Below are 15,363 nucleotides of genomic sequence, written 5' to 3' on the forward strand. Positions count from 1 at the left end.
CTGCGTAGGACTATACAGGCAGATATGGACTTTCCCTTCAACAATTGCTATGAACTGGCCCAGTCTGGTGAGGGGCTAGTCAGTGCAACTGAGAACAGGGAGCTGGTCCCACCTGTGCTCCCAGTGACCAAGGTATGTTGGAGGAAGAAACCACCTGATTCAACTGTAGAGGGGACAAAAGCTGTAATGGGAGGGAGCAAAAGGAGTAGATTGGGACAAGAAGTCTGGCAAGACTGGTTCTAGAGAAATTGGGACAGACAGGAAGATCAGCAGGAAAGAGACAGAAGATGGGAGCTGGTAAGATGGAAAATAGGTTGGATCTCTTTGGGCAGAGAAACTGGGAGCTGGGTGTGAGGGACATCTTGAACTGGTGTGGCAACAAGACTGGGAGCCAATAAAGGAAACAGGGCAGAATGGGGAACAGTGAAATAGGACAATTAACTGGGTGAGGGCGGGAGCAAGAGACTGACTGGATAAGGAAACTGCAACTAGGCACCAGGGTGGGGATAGCAGAGGTGTGTGAGAAGGGAGACAGCTCTGGCAAGGAACTGTGGTATGCAGGAGACTGGCTGGGCAGAGACGGAGGCACAGAGCCATGGTGTTGGGAGGCTGGGGAAAGAAGCCAGGGAGGGAATAGATGAAGATCCTGATGGGGAGATTAGAACGCAGACCTTCTGGTCACAGGGGGAGAGACAGAGTACCTGGGAGAGGGAACTGGCACTGGCTGGGCAAGGAGGCGTGTGTGTGTGTGTGTGTGAGAGAGAGAGAGAGAGAGAGAGAGAGAGAGAGAGAGAGAGAGAGAGAGAGGCAGCAATAAGCCTTTAAGGAGAAGGTAGGACTGGCTGGGCAAGGAAACAGGGAGCATGATCAGAAGCCTGAGTGGAGACTGGGGCTATTTAGACAAAGAGATTGGGCCTGGGCTAAGGACAGGAGAAGGCAGGTGTGGAAGGATGAGAAGGGGTACAGAGTACAAAAGGGATCAAGCTTGGGGTTGAGACAGAGGAGCTTACAGAGCACACTCCTCAGCAGAGTCTCCAATGGAACCCAAGGCTCACAGCAAAAAGCTGTGAAACCCAAACTGTCCACTCCCTTCAGCACTGCCCTACAGAGCGGGCAACAACCTACTATTGTTAGTCTTTAAAGTGCTACTGGACTGCTTTTTTTGTTTGTTTTACTATTGCTATCAGTTACTCCATTAGCTCCAGGGGCAGAGTATTGAGCACAAGATCTAAGGGCACCAACACCTTTGATGACCCACGTGGGTGTCAACATGATAGGAGGAGAATTACTGGTTTCTTTTCAGATTGCTTTTTAAAAACAGGAAATCTCACACACACACACACACACACTCACACTCTCTCTCTCTCTTTAAAAGGCTGCAGAATCAAGCACGCAGAAGTTAGGAACTCCCAGAACTGAGGATGCCTGTGAAACGTTCCATCAGCCCCCCTGGAGTGCAGGTAAAATGCCACCGTCTATCTTCTAGCCTCCCTCACCTTCCCTCGTTCAGGGTAAAGCATGGAGCTGCGGGGGAAATAAATGAAGTTGTGTCCAGGGGACCCTTAACTCATTTTGTCACAGGAGGGGAAAGATGGCTAGCAGCGAGTGAAGGCAGGCGACCGTCTCAGGGCTCATAAGGTGGGTGGATGCCCTGGAAAACTGAGTTTCTAACCTGCCACACCCCGCTCAATTCTGATAGTTCCTAAATTAACACGATGGTTTGAAGAGAGCCGGAGAACCTTCCACGCTGGTGGGACGGATCCGAACCCCACTGAAGGCACAAGGCGCTTGTCCCTGGACTTCGGAGCATGGGGATAATGCCACCGGGGTTCTAGTTAGTGTCCACCACACTTGAGTGCCAGGGGAAAGCGTGCGTGAGCTGAGAGGCGGAGGCTCTGGTTTTGGCCGGGAGCAGCAACTGCGCCCAGACATCTACGTCTTTAATTAGCGGACCAAAGGTCAGCCGGCGTTGAGGAGATTGCTCCTGTTCCTGAGGAACCAGCTCTCGCCCTGGTTATATAATCCCCGGGATTATAATACATGAGAGACTGTCGGCAAAATCTGAGGTTTAACCACGCTGATGACTTCGCTGCCCCAGAAAGGCCCCAGGGATTTGCTGATTTTGCCTCAATAAATTGCCCCCAGCCCTCTCCGGCTCACCGTTTTAACCACAGTAACATTATTTGGACTGAAAAGGCGAGGCGCTCCCTGGCTACATACCTGACCCCCTCGAGCTCTTCAGTCAAAACAAATCTGAAGCTGCTAGACTGCGCACGTGGGTGAACTCCGGCCAAGCTGCCCTGCCGCGGGGTGGGAAACTTGTGCAGTAATTTAGGGCGGGGGGGGGGGGGGCTGTTTTCAGTGGGAGGAAAGAGCTTGATCCTGAACTCAGCAGACGCAGCTCCCGTCGATTTTTGCCTGTAATAAACCAGGGCTAAACTTCAGCGTTTAGCGTTTGCTTTGAACCTCCTGGGTCTCCGCTACTGCGGGAAAGGGTATTTTGTCTATCTTCGGACTATTTACAAACAACTCCTACCCTGGGGCCTGCGGCGGGAGCGGAGATACCCGTCTGGGAATTGTGCGTGCCAGGGTGTGCTGAGGACAGACATTTCCCCGCCTGAAGTGTGGTTGCACAGCGAGAAGGGAATGCCCGGGCGCTAGTTCCATTGCCGCCCAGTTTCAGAGTCACCCGCAGACGCCGCGTTCTTTCCCTCCCATCTTTCCCGTGCAAAGCAGCGCGCGGCACCGAGTAACGGGGCAACCGAGCATCTTTCGCGGGCAGCGATCTCACAGACACCCCCCTCGCCCCGGCCGGTGGAGAAAACCGGGCATAAAGCCGTGCATCCATCAAGCTCCCCCAGCACGGACCCGGGCTCACAATCCGCGAGCTTTCGTTCATCGCCCCCTTCCCTGGTATCACTCCGGGGCAAACCTCTGACGTGCCCCGTTATTGCAGCGCCGAGCCCCGGATATCTGGCCGTGCCCATCCCCTCCCAGCCAGCCTCGTTAGACGCTAACAGCCGAGGCGTTGTCGGCTAGACCCCGGCCCCGTCTGCAGGCGCTAGCGCAGAGGAGCTGGCGAGGGGTAGGCGCTGCCCGTGCGGTTGCGTCCCAGGACGCTCTGGGTGGACGGGGGCTGAATGTTCCACTTGGACTTGAATGGGGGTGGAGGAAGGGCCGCTCCTCGGGGGTGACCTTTAGCACCCAGTCTGCTGGAAGAGGCGAGCGGCGGAGCGCGTATGTGGCAAGCTTTCCCTGGCGGGAGTTGATGGAAGTGTTAAAGGGGGCGGAGGACACGCTCTCCGGCGGCGCTCGGCCAATGATCTGGAGGGGCCTGGAGAGCCGCTCTCTGCTGGCAGGCATTTAAATGGGAGACAGCTCGGCGCTGCTGCAATTTGTAATCAAGAGCCGCGACTCCCTCCCGCTCCCTCTCCCCCTCTCTCTCTCTCTCTCTATGGACTCCTTGGCAGCGCCAAGCGCTCACCCCACTGCAGCCTCCCGCCGGCCAGCGAAGTGACCCGCCCCAGGCAGCAGCCCGCCGGGGAGAGCGAGAGAACTCACCGCGCCGGCGGAGCGGGGCGAGCGGAGCAGGTGAGTGGGGCGCGTCGTCCCTGCCAGTCTCTCCCTCTTCCCCGGCGCACGGGCCGGGCCGCGCTCTTTAGGCGACAAGAAGGTGCAAACCTCGAGTCTGCCCCGCGCCCCGCCGGTCTTGCCAAACTCCGGAGCCCTTGGCGGTCAGACGGGCACTGGCGGTGGGAGTAGGGCTCTCGGGCATCCATCTGCCCGGCTCGGTTACCCGGCCCGTCCTCTCCGCCCGCAGCATCAGCCCCGGCCCATTGGACTCGGTGCCCAGCAAAATCCCAGCCCGGCACCCATCCGCGCGCGGTGGCTGAGCTACCGGGCTGGGGGTGATCCTGGCGGGAGACTCTCGGGTACCGGCTCGCGGCAGGGGAGCGTCCCGGGATCGGCGGCCTCTCGTGAGCGCTCCCGGAGACAACGGGCGCGTTTGTCGCGGGCTGGCCGGGAGGGGACTCCAGCCGAGCCGGGGGCAGGAGGGGCTCCTGGCGTTAGCCGCTGGGTGCCGTCCGCTCGGCTCGCCCCCAGCCCAGCCCTGAAGGCGCCGCAAGTCGCACCGGGGGCCCCTCCCTGGTGACCCTTCCCGGTAGCTCCGAGCCGGCTGCGGCGGACAGGGAAGACGCGCGGATCCGCGGCCCCGTTCCCCGCCTCTCCTCACCCGCTTGGGAGCCGCTCGGCGCATCGCTGCGGGAATGCACCGACCTATGTCCCCTCGGCCGCCCGGGGCTCGGCTCCGGCTTTCGGGCGCTCCCCGCCGTAGCACAGCTGCAGCCGCCCCCCGGCTCCGGGCGCTGACAGGGCTGGCCCAGCCCCGCCGCCACGCCAGCCCCCTTCCCTTCCCAGGGCGAGCCCGGCGGTGGATCCCGCCCCAGGCACCGCGTGGGGCCAGACCCTGCGCCCCGGCCCGCCCGGATCCCCGCGGGAAGCGCTGGCTCACGGCGCGCCCCAGCTGAGCGCAGCGTTCTCCCCGCCCAGCGCCTCGGGGAGCCCCGCGGGACCCGAGCCCACGGCTGCCCCGCTCACAGCCTGGCTCCCGGCCGCGCGGAGCCCGGGCACCCGCCCTCTGCAAGCCCCTTCGGGCTAGTGAACAGCGCGGCCTCCCCGGGGCTGGCTGCGCCCGCCTTTGCCCTGCTGCGCCCCGTTCGCCCAGCCCGGGCCTTGATCCCCTGCAGCTCCCCTCCGCGCAGCCCGGGGAGGAGCCCCCGGGGCCCGGCCTCCCTTCTGCGGTCCCGGGGAGCGCTGCTCCGCGTCCCGCCCCCCATCCGCTGTCCGCCCGCTGGAGCGCCGGGATCCGGCGGTGCCTGCAGGTTTGCTCCTGCCGCGCCTCGGCTGTCGGGGTTGAACCCAGCAGCGTCGCGGTGGCTGGTGGCTGCCCGAGGCGCGGCGCCACCCGCTGTCCCGCCGCCGCAATGTTCACGGCTCAAGAGGGTGCCCCACATCGCCGCCAGTGGGTGGCCCTCCTTGTGCTCTCTCTGCAGGCAGCAGTCGCCCCTGGCCAGCCTGACCTGAGAAGCGGGTCCTCGCCCAGGAAAGCTAATGCTCTGGCAGATCTGTTAGTCTATAAGGTGCCAGGGGACCTCCCCTTGGGTTTGCAGTGCCCAGCGTGGGTCATAAGCATCCCAAGTCTTACCTACAGCGTTAGAGAGAGGGGGGCAGAGATCCCCGGGGAACAGCCCGGGCGGCTCTGCAGCCCTCTGATAGTTTGCCCCTGGGCAGGAGGGGAAAGTGGATTAAGGGGGTTTAATTCGCAGCCACCCGGGCCCAGAGCGCAAACGGAGCCCTTCAGGGCCGGGCTCGTACAAACGTTTCGCCCACGAGCTTCCCAGCTCCCGTCTGCTGCGGCGAAGAGGGCGGCTGATCGCCAGCGGGCTTGTAGTTAATGCCCCTCAGCGCTGGGAAAGGACTCGAGGTAATCTGCGGCGTGCTGGGGTCTTTCACGCGTGGCAGCCGGGCGGATAGATCGGCGGCAGCGGACCATTTCACTGCGCTGGGAGCCCGAGAGCAAAAGGGGGCCCGGCCGCAGCCTGTAGCATTCCTTCCTGTTTCGCCTCTGAAAAGTCTTATCTTTGGCCCTAACCTGCCCCAGTTGTGGGACTGTGACTAACACAGCGAACCTCTGCCTGATAAATCCACCCTTTCCCCTTAGCCAGCTACCGTGGTGCAGAGAGAACCTTAGTTTGTCAAACACTCTCAATACAGGCCAGAGGTAGGGATGGGTTGAAATCTCCAGTGGAGACTTACAAAAGCAATGCCCAGCTCAACAATGTATATGGCCAGGTAGCCAGTGGGAATTCGGGGGGTTTAGCTGGGTGTTTTGTGGGGCACTCAGGGTGGCAGCTAATTCTTAGCCCCAGCTTTCTTTGGCTTTTACATATTGATAGTGGTAACCAGTCCCTCTCCACCACAGGCTACTGAGAAGTATCCAGGTGATGCGGTGTACAAATAAGAAGTGGCACTCATGCTCAGCTGTTTCTGATTCTGCCTCTCTGTACTAGGATATTTGTTGTTGTCTCTGTTGTGCAAGCCAGAATTGTGCCAGGCTTTCTCTATCACTAGCTTCCGAATATATTACTGTCTACTACCGCAAAACCACATCAGTACTTTCAATGGATGGGGGGCAAAATGCCACTAGCATCACTGACTGTCATAGGTTTATTGAAAACAATGGGACTGCTCCCACAGGGAAGGATCAAGGGATGGATCTTGCCCATGCTCATGATACATAATGGAGATTTAGTCCTGGTTTCCTAAAGGACTGAAGTTTAATAGCTCAAGGGAGGGATTTTTAAAGGCACTCAGTTTTAGCATTGATTTCTGTTTTGTTCACCATTTCCATTTGTCATTCACTAGAGTGGTTTTCCTAAAACCATACTCAGATGGTGTTACTTGACATTTTAATGCATCTGAAATCCCATCAAATACATAAGTTGGTTTTGTTCATCTAACTGTGGTGAATATTATCTGCTACATGTGTGGATTTCCCCTTCCACTGCTTTTCCTGTATTTCAAACCTATGCATTACTGAAACATTAAGAAAGGATGTTACTATAATTCATATAATAAACTGTGAATAAAAATACTTTATTCTTTTCCAAAACTCTTCACAGTGACAGCAGTGGCAGCCAGAGCCCTGGGCCTTTTAAATCCAAGCAGCACTAAGGGCTCTGTGTGTTGTGGGGGTGGAAGCAGTGCTCTGGGGAGGGCTGGCTCTTTTTGGTCCTGTCCCCTTCAGTCTTCAGCCCCACCCCTTATGGGAGCAGAGAGCTGGGCTTCCCCCCCCTTACCCAGGGACCCATGGAGGCTCTCAGCTCCCCTGCCAGGGTGTTGCACCCTCTGACTTAAAGTGGTTTTCATTATGGACAGGGTTTACAGTTTGGGTCAATGGCTCTTAGCCTCTCTACTGTCAAAATTGTTGCAGTAACTCCACACATCTTATGCAAATACATTTTGGGAACTTTCCATAATAATCTCTCATTAGATTCAGTTAATGAAAGATTTCCACTGACTTCAGGGGAGCCAGGGTTTTACCCATCATTTTTAAGCAAGCTGCACTGGAGTCATACTTCAGCACTATTGTAAAAGTTCACAATGGAACTAAAGGGCCTTCACATTTGACGATATAAGATTCTTAATCAATAGCAGAAAGCATACATAAACCAGAAAAACTCACGAATATTTTTTTAATAATGAAAGAGAAGAATTTTTACGTTTCTTCTAACTGATGCCATCACTAAGTCACTAAATTCCTTGATCTTCCTGGGTGAGAGAGCCTACCCTCTAGAAAATCTAGGGCGCAATGTATGTGTGAAATATCATTACTGTTGGACTGCAACCCTGCTCTAACCTGGAGTCCTGTCAGTTAAGGAGGAATTGATTTTTAGATATTTTATTGATCATTTTACTGTGTTGGATCTTAGGGCTGATCCAGTGTCTTGGAAGTCAATGGGAGTTGAATTGGGCCTTCATGTTTGTAGTTTGTATTTCCCTGAATTGCAGAGGAGATTTTTCAGTTCATGTTTCAGATTCTGCCAGTTTTTCTGTAATACCCAGAATGTCCTATAATTTGCTCTTGAACATTTTGTAGAAACTTTGTGGTCAAGATGAATGGGCCTGCTCCCCTGTGCACATAGACATGGAGATGAAGCTATGGTACGAAAGCAAGCAAGCCCTTTATTTAAGAAAAGATTTTCACCCAATTCAAGTTTGATAAGGTTCTGATTCATAAAGGGCTACATTGTTTTTTTACATTATGGGGGCCATGCAGATGAATGCGGGCATTATTTTGGGTAAAGATCTTGTGTAAAATGTAGGAGCTGCACTTTAGATGTAACCCCTGTGGAATAAGTGGGTGGAGTGAGTGGAGTCACAGTGAACAAAGAGTGAGTGGAGTCACAGCTCAACATACTCCTTTATGTTGATAAGCCAAGATGGATGGGTGTGCAGACAGAATTAAACTGCAGCTTTGCAAGGACTATAGGTGAAGTCCCTACTAAGTAATTAAGTAATAATCTCACCTAGGCTACTCAAGGATGGTGCACTTTAAAGCACAATGGACCCCTAAGTGGTTACATTAAGTTTTAGTTTTTTTTGAAGTGGCCAATACATTGAATTTTGAAAAATGTTTTCTCTGTACACTAATTTTCAGATGTTTCCCATCCTTTGGCGGTAGAGGTGCACAATTCCGCAAACATGTACTAGCTAACATAGACTCCCACATCAAGATAACACTTAAGCATGAACTTCAGTTTTCTTACGTACAGTCTTGGGTATTTTTTGAATTAAGATGCTTTCTTGAACTTGGGCCATAGTGCTTACCCCTTCAACTATACTTGTTAGTAATTGTTTGCAGGGCTGGGCCATCTAGGAAGACTGGAGTAGACGTTCACAGTTTGCCATTCACAGGGCCTTTAAAAAAGTGGGGAGGGGAGAAATGGGAAGTGACACACAGATGACAAGTTTAACAAACAAAAATGATGCATCAACTTTTTAAGGATAAGCACATTGGCAAGAACCAGCTGAACAACAGAGCACCAAGCAAATGTCAAAGTTTGTGGTTCTGCCTAGGTATAGCATGTGATTTTCTATTTCATGCAACATTGACAAGTTTTTGAAGGTTCTGGCACCAATACTGTCTAAATAACGCACTTTAAAAATACTGTTTAATTATACAGGGGATATATAGTCACCTAAGAGATGGTCACAGCTCTGGATGGGGTCATTCTGATCTCTTGAGAAAAATAGTTTTTTATAGCAAGTCTTCTTTCAAACTATTCAAAGACAAAACATGGGAGCTAAGTTAAAAAAAAAAGAACCCCGTTTAAGTAACGCTGCATTTGTACAACAAACTGTGAAAAGGCAGGAAATGTTCAGTCCAATCTGACACTTTGAAATGATGTGGTATTACCTTCAGTTAGAATTTCCCTGGTTTTGGGGCTCATTATTGCTGGTTTGTGTCAGAGCTAGAGGTTATTAAAACTGCAAATGTTGTTCAGTATTTCATTTAGATATCAAAAGCAAGTCTTCCACATTATTCTTAGGCTTAAGCTACAATGCTAAGCTTGGTGTTATATTTGTTGTATTTCAATCTATTTATGTACAAAATTCCTTTGAAACACATGCACATGCTTAATCTAAAATGAATGTACTATTTTTGTGTATTCCAAGATCTGGGCACACTAACAACTTATTTGAAAAACAATTAGATAATATCTTGGGACCATAAGCAAATCTATACATGATGGAACTGCTTCCAAACCCCAGCAGCTCTCAACTCCACCTCTGTAATTCATGACATCTGTGACCATCGTAACATAAATGTTCCATACAATTTTGGAAAGTGCCAGTAACTAAGAAATTAGCACGTATGTTTTGTGGCAGTGATTCTCCGCCTGAGACTCTCTAGGTAGTTCTTACATTGTTTGACCCTTTCACTAGCTGATCCGTCTTAATCTCAGGCAGAACACATGGAACAATCATTGCAGGATACTATATAGGGAGTGCTGAGCTCAGGGACTGGAGGAAGGGAGGCGTGGCAGTTGCTGGGCTTCTTCACGTTGAGCAGGCAGCAAAAAAAGATCTGGTGCAAGTCAGGCTGGTGTCCACACCTGATGCAGCCACCAGGAGAGCTTAGCTGGAAAGGAGACTTTCAGAAGCTGGTAGGCAATAGGGAAGATAACACCTGTGACATCAGACATGGGGAGGGGAGATATCACATCAGTGCAATGTCCATAGCTTAAACTGGTCTGAAAAAAGTGAGTGGAGAAAGTATCATCTCCCCTACTTCTGCCCATTTCCCATCCAGCAATTAATTCTAGCCTGAACCCCCAAATCAACTTCTACCAAATCTGTACCTTCCAACCTCATATCACTTCTGTCCCCATGTCCTCCATTACTTCAGCCTCTGCGTTACTTCTGCTTCCCTTCCCCCCTCAGTCAGATATGCCACACCTCCCACATCTCACATCTCGCATCTGCTCTTCCTGCAGCTCCAGGGCTTTTAAATTCTGATTCCCATTCCTAGCAGAAAGGAGCCATGCTGTTTCTTCCAAGAGGTGGGGGAAGGAGCGAACAGCACTGCCCTGAGTTTCTGGGCGCTTTCCACTCATCTCTTATCAATCTTTTCCTGTGAGAACAGCTTTGACTCCTGGGGGAGAAGTTTGGCCTGATTCCTACAGCAACCCTGATTGGCTGGTCTTCTTCAAGCAGTGGGCAAGTGGGGAAAGCACCCACTTAGAGGGGGTTTGTCCCCAGCAGGAATGAAATGTACACCCCCAGCAATCTGGCTTCAATCTTTAGAAATTTTATTTCCCATACTGTGACCTCATGTGTTGCAAAGTGGCCCACCTACAGAGGTCTGAAGTTTCCCATACCATTGTGCAAAGGCATATGTTTGTCTGTGAAACATGCCAAAGAGCTGGAAGAACCTCAGTTACTTTTTGCATTATGCTGGTCTCTCTTCTGAGTTACAGTGGTTTAGATTCACACACAGTGGGCCAAAGTCTGAGCCTTGTGAAATGGGTAGATATGGTGTAGGTTATACACTACAAGGCAAAGGGAGTTTAACCAAGTGTTGCATTTCTGAGAATGATTATCTTCTCTTCCACACACATGGAAATCAGGAATAACTCCATCAAAGCAAATGGAGTTATACCAGAGTACAAATGGTGTGAGGAGAGGAGTGAATCAAGCCACTTAAACTGGTGTAGTATACATGGGTAGGGGGAGAGGAAGAAGATGTTAGACTTCCTCCAGAGTGACCTAAAGACTTTTAAAATAGGATCAGTGTGTTTTGTAGATTTCTGCAACTCCATTTAATGTTTCAGTGTCTCCCCAGCTTTTAAAGACTCTTAACTTTTCTGTTGGAGCAGAGGGAATATTGCACACTTGCCTTTTGCAGATTTCATATGAAATCCACAATTGTGTTTTGTTTCCTCACTGTCCCCTACCTAGGATGATCCGCACAATGTACGCTGTTGGTGGCCTGCTTCTTCTAGCTGGACTCCTGTTACCCCCAGCAGAAGGGAAAAAGCGGAACCGTGGCTCTCAGGGAGCTATCCCTCCTCCAGACAAGGATCAGCCCAATGATTCAGAGCAGACGCAGACAAAGCAGCAGCCAGGTTCAAGGCACCGAGACCGGGGAACTGGCACACCAATGCCTGCTGAAGAGGTGCTGGAGTCTAGCCAAGAAGCATTACACGTCACTGAGCGCAAGTATCTTAAGCGTGATTGGTGTAAAACTCAGCCCCTCAAACAAACCATCCACGAAGACGGCTGCAATAGTCATACTATCATCAACAGGTTCTGCTATGGCCAGTGCAATTCCTTTTACATCCCAAGGCACATCCGCAAAGAGGAAGGCTCTTTTCAGTCCTGTTCCTTCTGCAAACCTAAGAAGTTCACCACTATGACAGTTACACTCAATTGCCCTGAACTTCAGCCCCCTAGAAAGAAGAAGAGGATCACGCGAGTCAAGGAATGCCGGTGTATATCCATAGATTTGGACTAGACTCTGCAGAGTCTTATTACACCGACGATCTGGGCATAGGCAATCATCACTGCCAGGATAAGAGTGCATGACATAAGTACCATACCTGCGGGGCTGGACAAAACAAACAGGAACCAGCGTGAATCACCCAAAATGTGTGTTTGTGTTTGTGAGACTGCATATCTATACAGAAGCATATGAATGTTCACTCTAGAGTAAAAACATTTTAATTCATGTGTGAATATCACCAAAAGCCTAGGAACACAGGTTCAATATCATATCTCTGAATTAGGATCCTTAGCATACACTCACTTTCTCACAGCTTACTGGTTCAGTGCAGCTGTGACTTTTGCTTATGCTTCACTGGAGACCATTTTATTCACTTTCCCAATCTGAAAAGATATATTGAATGGGAGGTGTTCAGGAGCTGCCAAATAAGAATTTCATCCTAAATTTGAACTAACCAGTGTTAAAAGGGGTGCAGCTGTAGGTGGAACCTCACTAAAAGCTATACCTACATCAGTTTCCATTATACATTTCTTTTCTTTTTCTTTCTTTTTTTTTTTCTAAATCAGTATTATTGGGAAAGAAGGGGGAAGGAATCAGAACCAGCAGGACACAGATAGCGAGAAAAGATAACTGCAGAGAAGCAAGAGGAAAAAGAAGGCCAAGAGTTAGCAGGAAGGAGAGGAAAAAAGAGAAGAGGGAATAGGAGACGGAAAGAGAGAAAAGAGGAGAAAGACAAAAGGAATGTGAGGAGATGCTCTCTTCTGTTACTTTCTTGCTTTAATTTATAGACCAATTCATTTGCTGTGTACAATGAAAAGAAATTCTGAACAAAGAATTAATTTCTGAGTTCTAATGAAAGTTTAAATCAATTAATATTCATTCTTCTTTCCCTAGATCCTCTTGACTTATTTATGATCTTTAATACAGATAACAGCTGCTTTATATATTTATGTCTGTACTGTACATGTAATATGTATATATACAGTCTATCTACATATGTGGGTATATATGTGCACCCAACAAGGTTATGTATTTTGTGTATCTGTACTTTCTCTCTCACGCAACATACAAATCACAAAAAACAAAACCTCAATATACAAGTTCAAGCACAAAATGGCAATAATTTAGCATATAAAGAGCAAAGCAAAAATTACAAGTATCATGTGACTGTAAATGCAATAACCACACAAGAGACAAAAGAAATGGCATGCATGACTAGTAAACATTGCATTGTTATTGTTATTTTAGCTTTGCCACAGGCATGCGGTTTGTTGAAAAAGAGATGACGAGCCTTGCCAGCAATAATCTGCTTTTTATATCCTTCACCACATTCTTGCATTTAAACAGGATTTGGACTAAGTAAAGAGAATTTCCTGACAATTAAGGGCTACATGCTCCTCTTCTACAGAAAAAACCCTGGGAGGGGCACAGTAATGCCCACAAATCCATGTGTAACACCTGAGGGGTTATCTGGGCCTCCTCGTCCTCCTTCATAGGGGAAGGAGTTCAGTACCAGCCTGGGGCTATGGAAATCCTTAGGAGTCCTGCGAGAGAATCTGTAGATTCCAGCACAGCTGCACAAAGGGCAAGCCCTTCCCCAGCCTTCCCTTCTACAATCTACTCAGCCGTGGGCTGCTGCCTGTGCCCTAGCCCTGTCTCACAGGCTATGCTTATGCTGCATCCTAAACTCAAAATAAGAGATGCAATTTGTGCTATGCCAATTGCTTATCCTGTGTTAATTTCAAAACCCTGCACTATTTTGAGGTGCTGCAGCAAGGTGTGGAAGGGTGGCCAAATAGTGCGCCTGTTATTTCAGAAAATATTTCCAAATAATGGATATGTTTCATGGATGTGGAGTAGCTATTTTGGGATATTTTGGGATTCCAAAATAGCTCTGCAGTGTAAACATAACCACAGTGTGTGATGGGGAAGGGCACAGTGCTTCCATATGCATTAATGTCACAATGTTTACCTGCCCGGTGAAAAATGACACATGTCTTGCATCATGGCTGCCTCTGCGTGCCTCCCCAGCAACAGGGTTCATTCTGAACTTGCCTCAGTGGAAAGGCCTATTTCTGCCCCAGTGGTGTCACTGGGATCAAGATTGGGCCCTAAATCAGGAGTACCCTAGTGAAAGTAGCAACCCTACTCTAAAGATACCCTCATATAAACATGGTGGATAAGAGAGAATTAGAGCCATGGGATTTGTGTGAAGGGGCTACTAGCATAGGTCATAGCCTGCCCTTGGGCTGCCTTTTCTCTGGGTCTGTATGCACCGGTCACTACTGGTTAATATGTGGCCATCTTTGGTTCCTCACATACTAGGCCTCACATCAGAAGGGTGTACAGGGCCTTAATTTCAATGTGACCCACAAAGTATTTTTGTCTATCTGGACTCAGAGGAAGGCCATTATTCTGTCATTAATTATGATTAGTAGTAGGCCAAAAAGTAGTAGGCCAATTAGTAGTAGGCCAAAAAAGGCCAAAAAAGTAGGCCAAAATACAGCATTGGCAACTCACAGGTGCAGAATCAGTGCAGCTGTTTGTTTACAAGACACAGCAGTTAAACAATGTGTTGCACAGTTATTGGTCAAATCTTACATTCTGCCTTTAATATATTTTTAACTGTAAAATCCACAGTGCCTCCATCTGTAACACTAGTAGTGCAGATCAGTGATTCATGCCATTACAAAAGTACACATTGGATCCAGCATCTTCTGATTTAGAGGGTCTGACACATTTCTTCATGGAATTTAAAAATAAAAATATGGAGTCACAGGAGATAAATGTCCACTGTGTGGAATGTTAGAATAGTTAGAAAGATAGGGATATTTAATGCTATTAGTAATACAAAACTTTGCTTTTGATTGGTTATTTAGGAAGCTTTAAACACCTTCTTCCAAGTTGATATTTAGGTGGTATTTAGACATTCTGAAACCTGGCTGAAAGCTTTAAACTAGTTATTATTTCTATTCACTTAACAAACACAGAGCTAAGGGTGAAATTCTGCCCCCCCCCCACCCACTTGACTTTAATAGGTCCATGATCTCGCTCAAGATTGCTAAGGCCTGTATCCTCAAAGGTAATTCCTCAGCAGCTGTTTCGTGCCTAAATACCTTTGAGGATCTGAGCATGAGTCCCTACCCTCTTTAGTCAACAAGCACAGCTTTAGATGGGGGCTGGCTCCTTTATTTAACATTCATGAGTGGCTCACACTTTTTTGAGGCAAAAGTTGTGATGCTTTTAAAATGCACATAAAGAAACAGTTAGTTATTTATGTAAAGCTCCCAAAGGAACCACTCCCTTGCTTTTAGCCACAATCCAATGTAAATTTTATACAACAGACTTTTATGAATTGCTCGTTACTGCTTGGGACTAAAAAGTGCTGTTGACTCAGAATTACACGAGATATATAATATCTACCACAATGTGTATGGAAATGCCTGCTTTAGGCTAATTTCCCCACCTCCAACTGACTCTATAGCCCCAGGCTGCAGTGTTTTCATGCTCAGTCTCATGCAGCACTATGTGGTTTAAAAATAAAATTTTAATTATTTTGCAACTGAATAGAATTGGACTCTTTCCCCCACCCCCCCAACATTTTGTATTTTTTTAAACTACTAGTAACAAATAAATAAAACAACTTCTTCAGTCCATGCCTATTGGTTTCCTTTCCCCCCCCTCTTCCCTGAGTTTCCAACTCACTCTGGGTCTGTTGTATTGAACTCTGACTTCTGTGGTTCCTTCTAATTAAAAAAGGCCTTAAATTAGGACACTGAGACAAGCAATGGCAC

At 49.1% G+C, this 15,363-nt stretch overlaps 1 protein-coding gene across 1 annotated transcript; it reads left to right on the forward strand.

The window, feature by feature from the left end:
* The first annotated feature begins 3,182 nt into the window (after window positions 1-3,182).
* GREM1 (gremlin 1, DAN family BMP antagonist) lies at window positions 3,183-15,131 on the forward strand. The gene is made up of 2 exons (XM_074996954.1): window positions 3,183-3,591; window positions 11,026-15,131. Exon 2 carries the CDS (start codon window positions 11,027-11,029, stop codon window positions 11,579-11,581), a length of 555 nt encoding a protein of 184 aa, XP_074853055.1. The 5' UTR covers window positions 3,183-3,591; window position 11,026; the 3' UTR covers window positions 11,582-15,131.
* Window positions 15,132-15,363: the final 232 nt, after the last annotated feature.

Source organism: Carettochelys insculpta, chromosome 6 (genome assembly GCF_033958435.1).
Source record: "Carettochelys insculpta isolate YL-2023 chromosome 6, ASM3395843v1, whole genome shotgun sequence".
In the NCBI taxonomy this organism is placed as follows: domain Eukaryota; kingdom Metazoa; phylum Chordata; order Testudines; family Carettochelyidae; genus Carettochelys; species Carettochelys insculpta.

Excerpts from the sequence above, each read along its gene's own strand:
- GREM1 (XM_074996954.1), top strand. The coding sequence starts at position 11,027 with ATGATCCGCACAATGTACGCTGTTGGTGGCCTGCTTCTTCTAGCTGGA.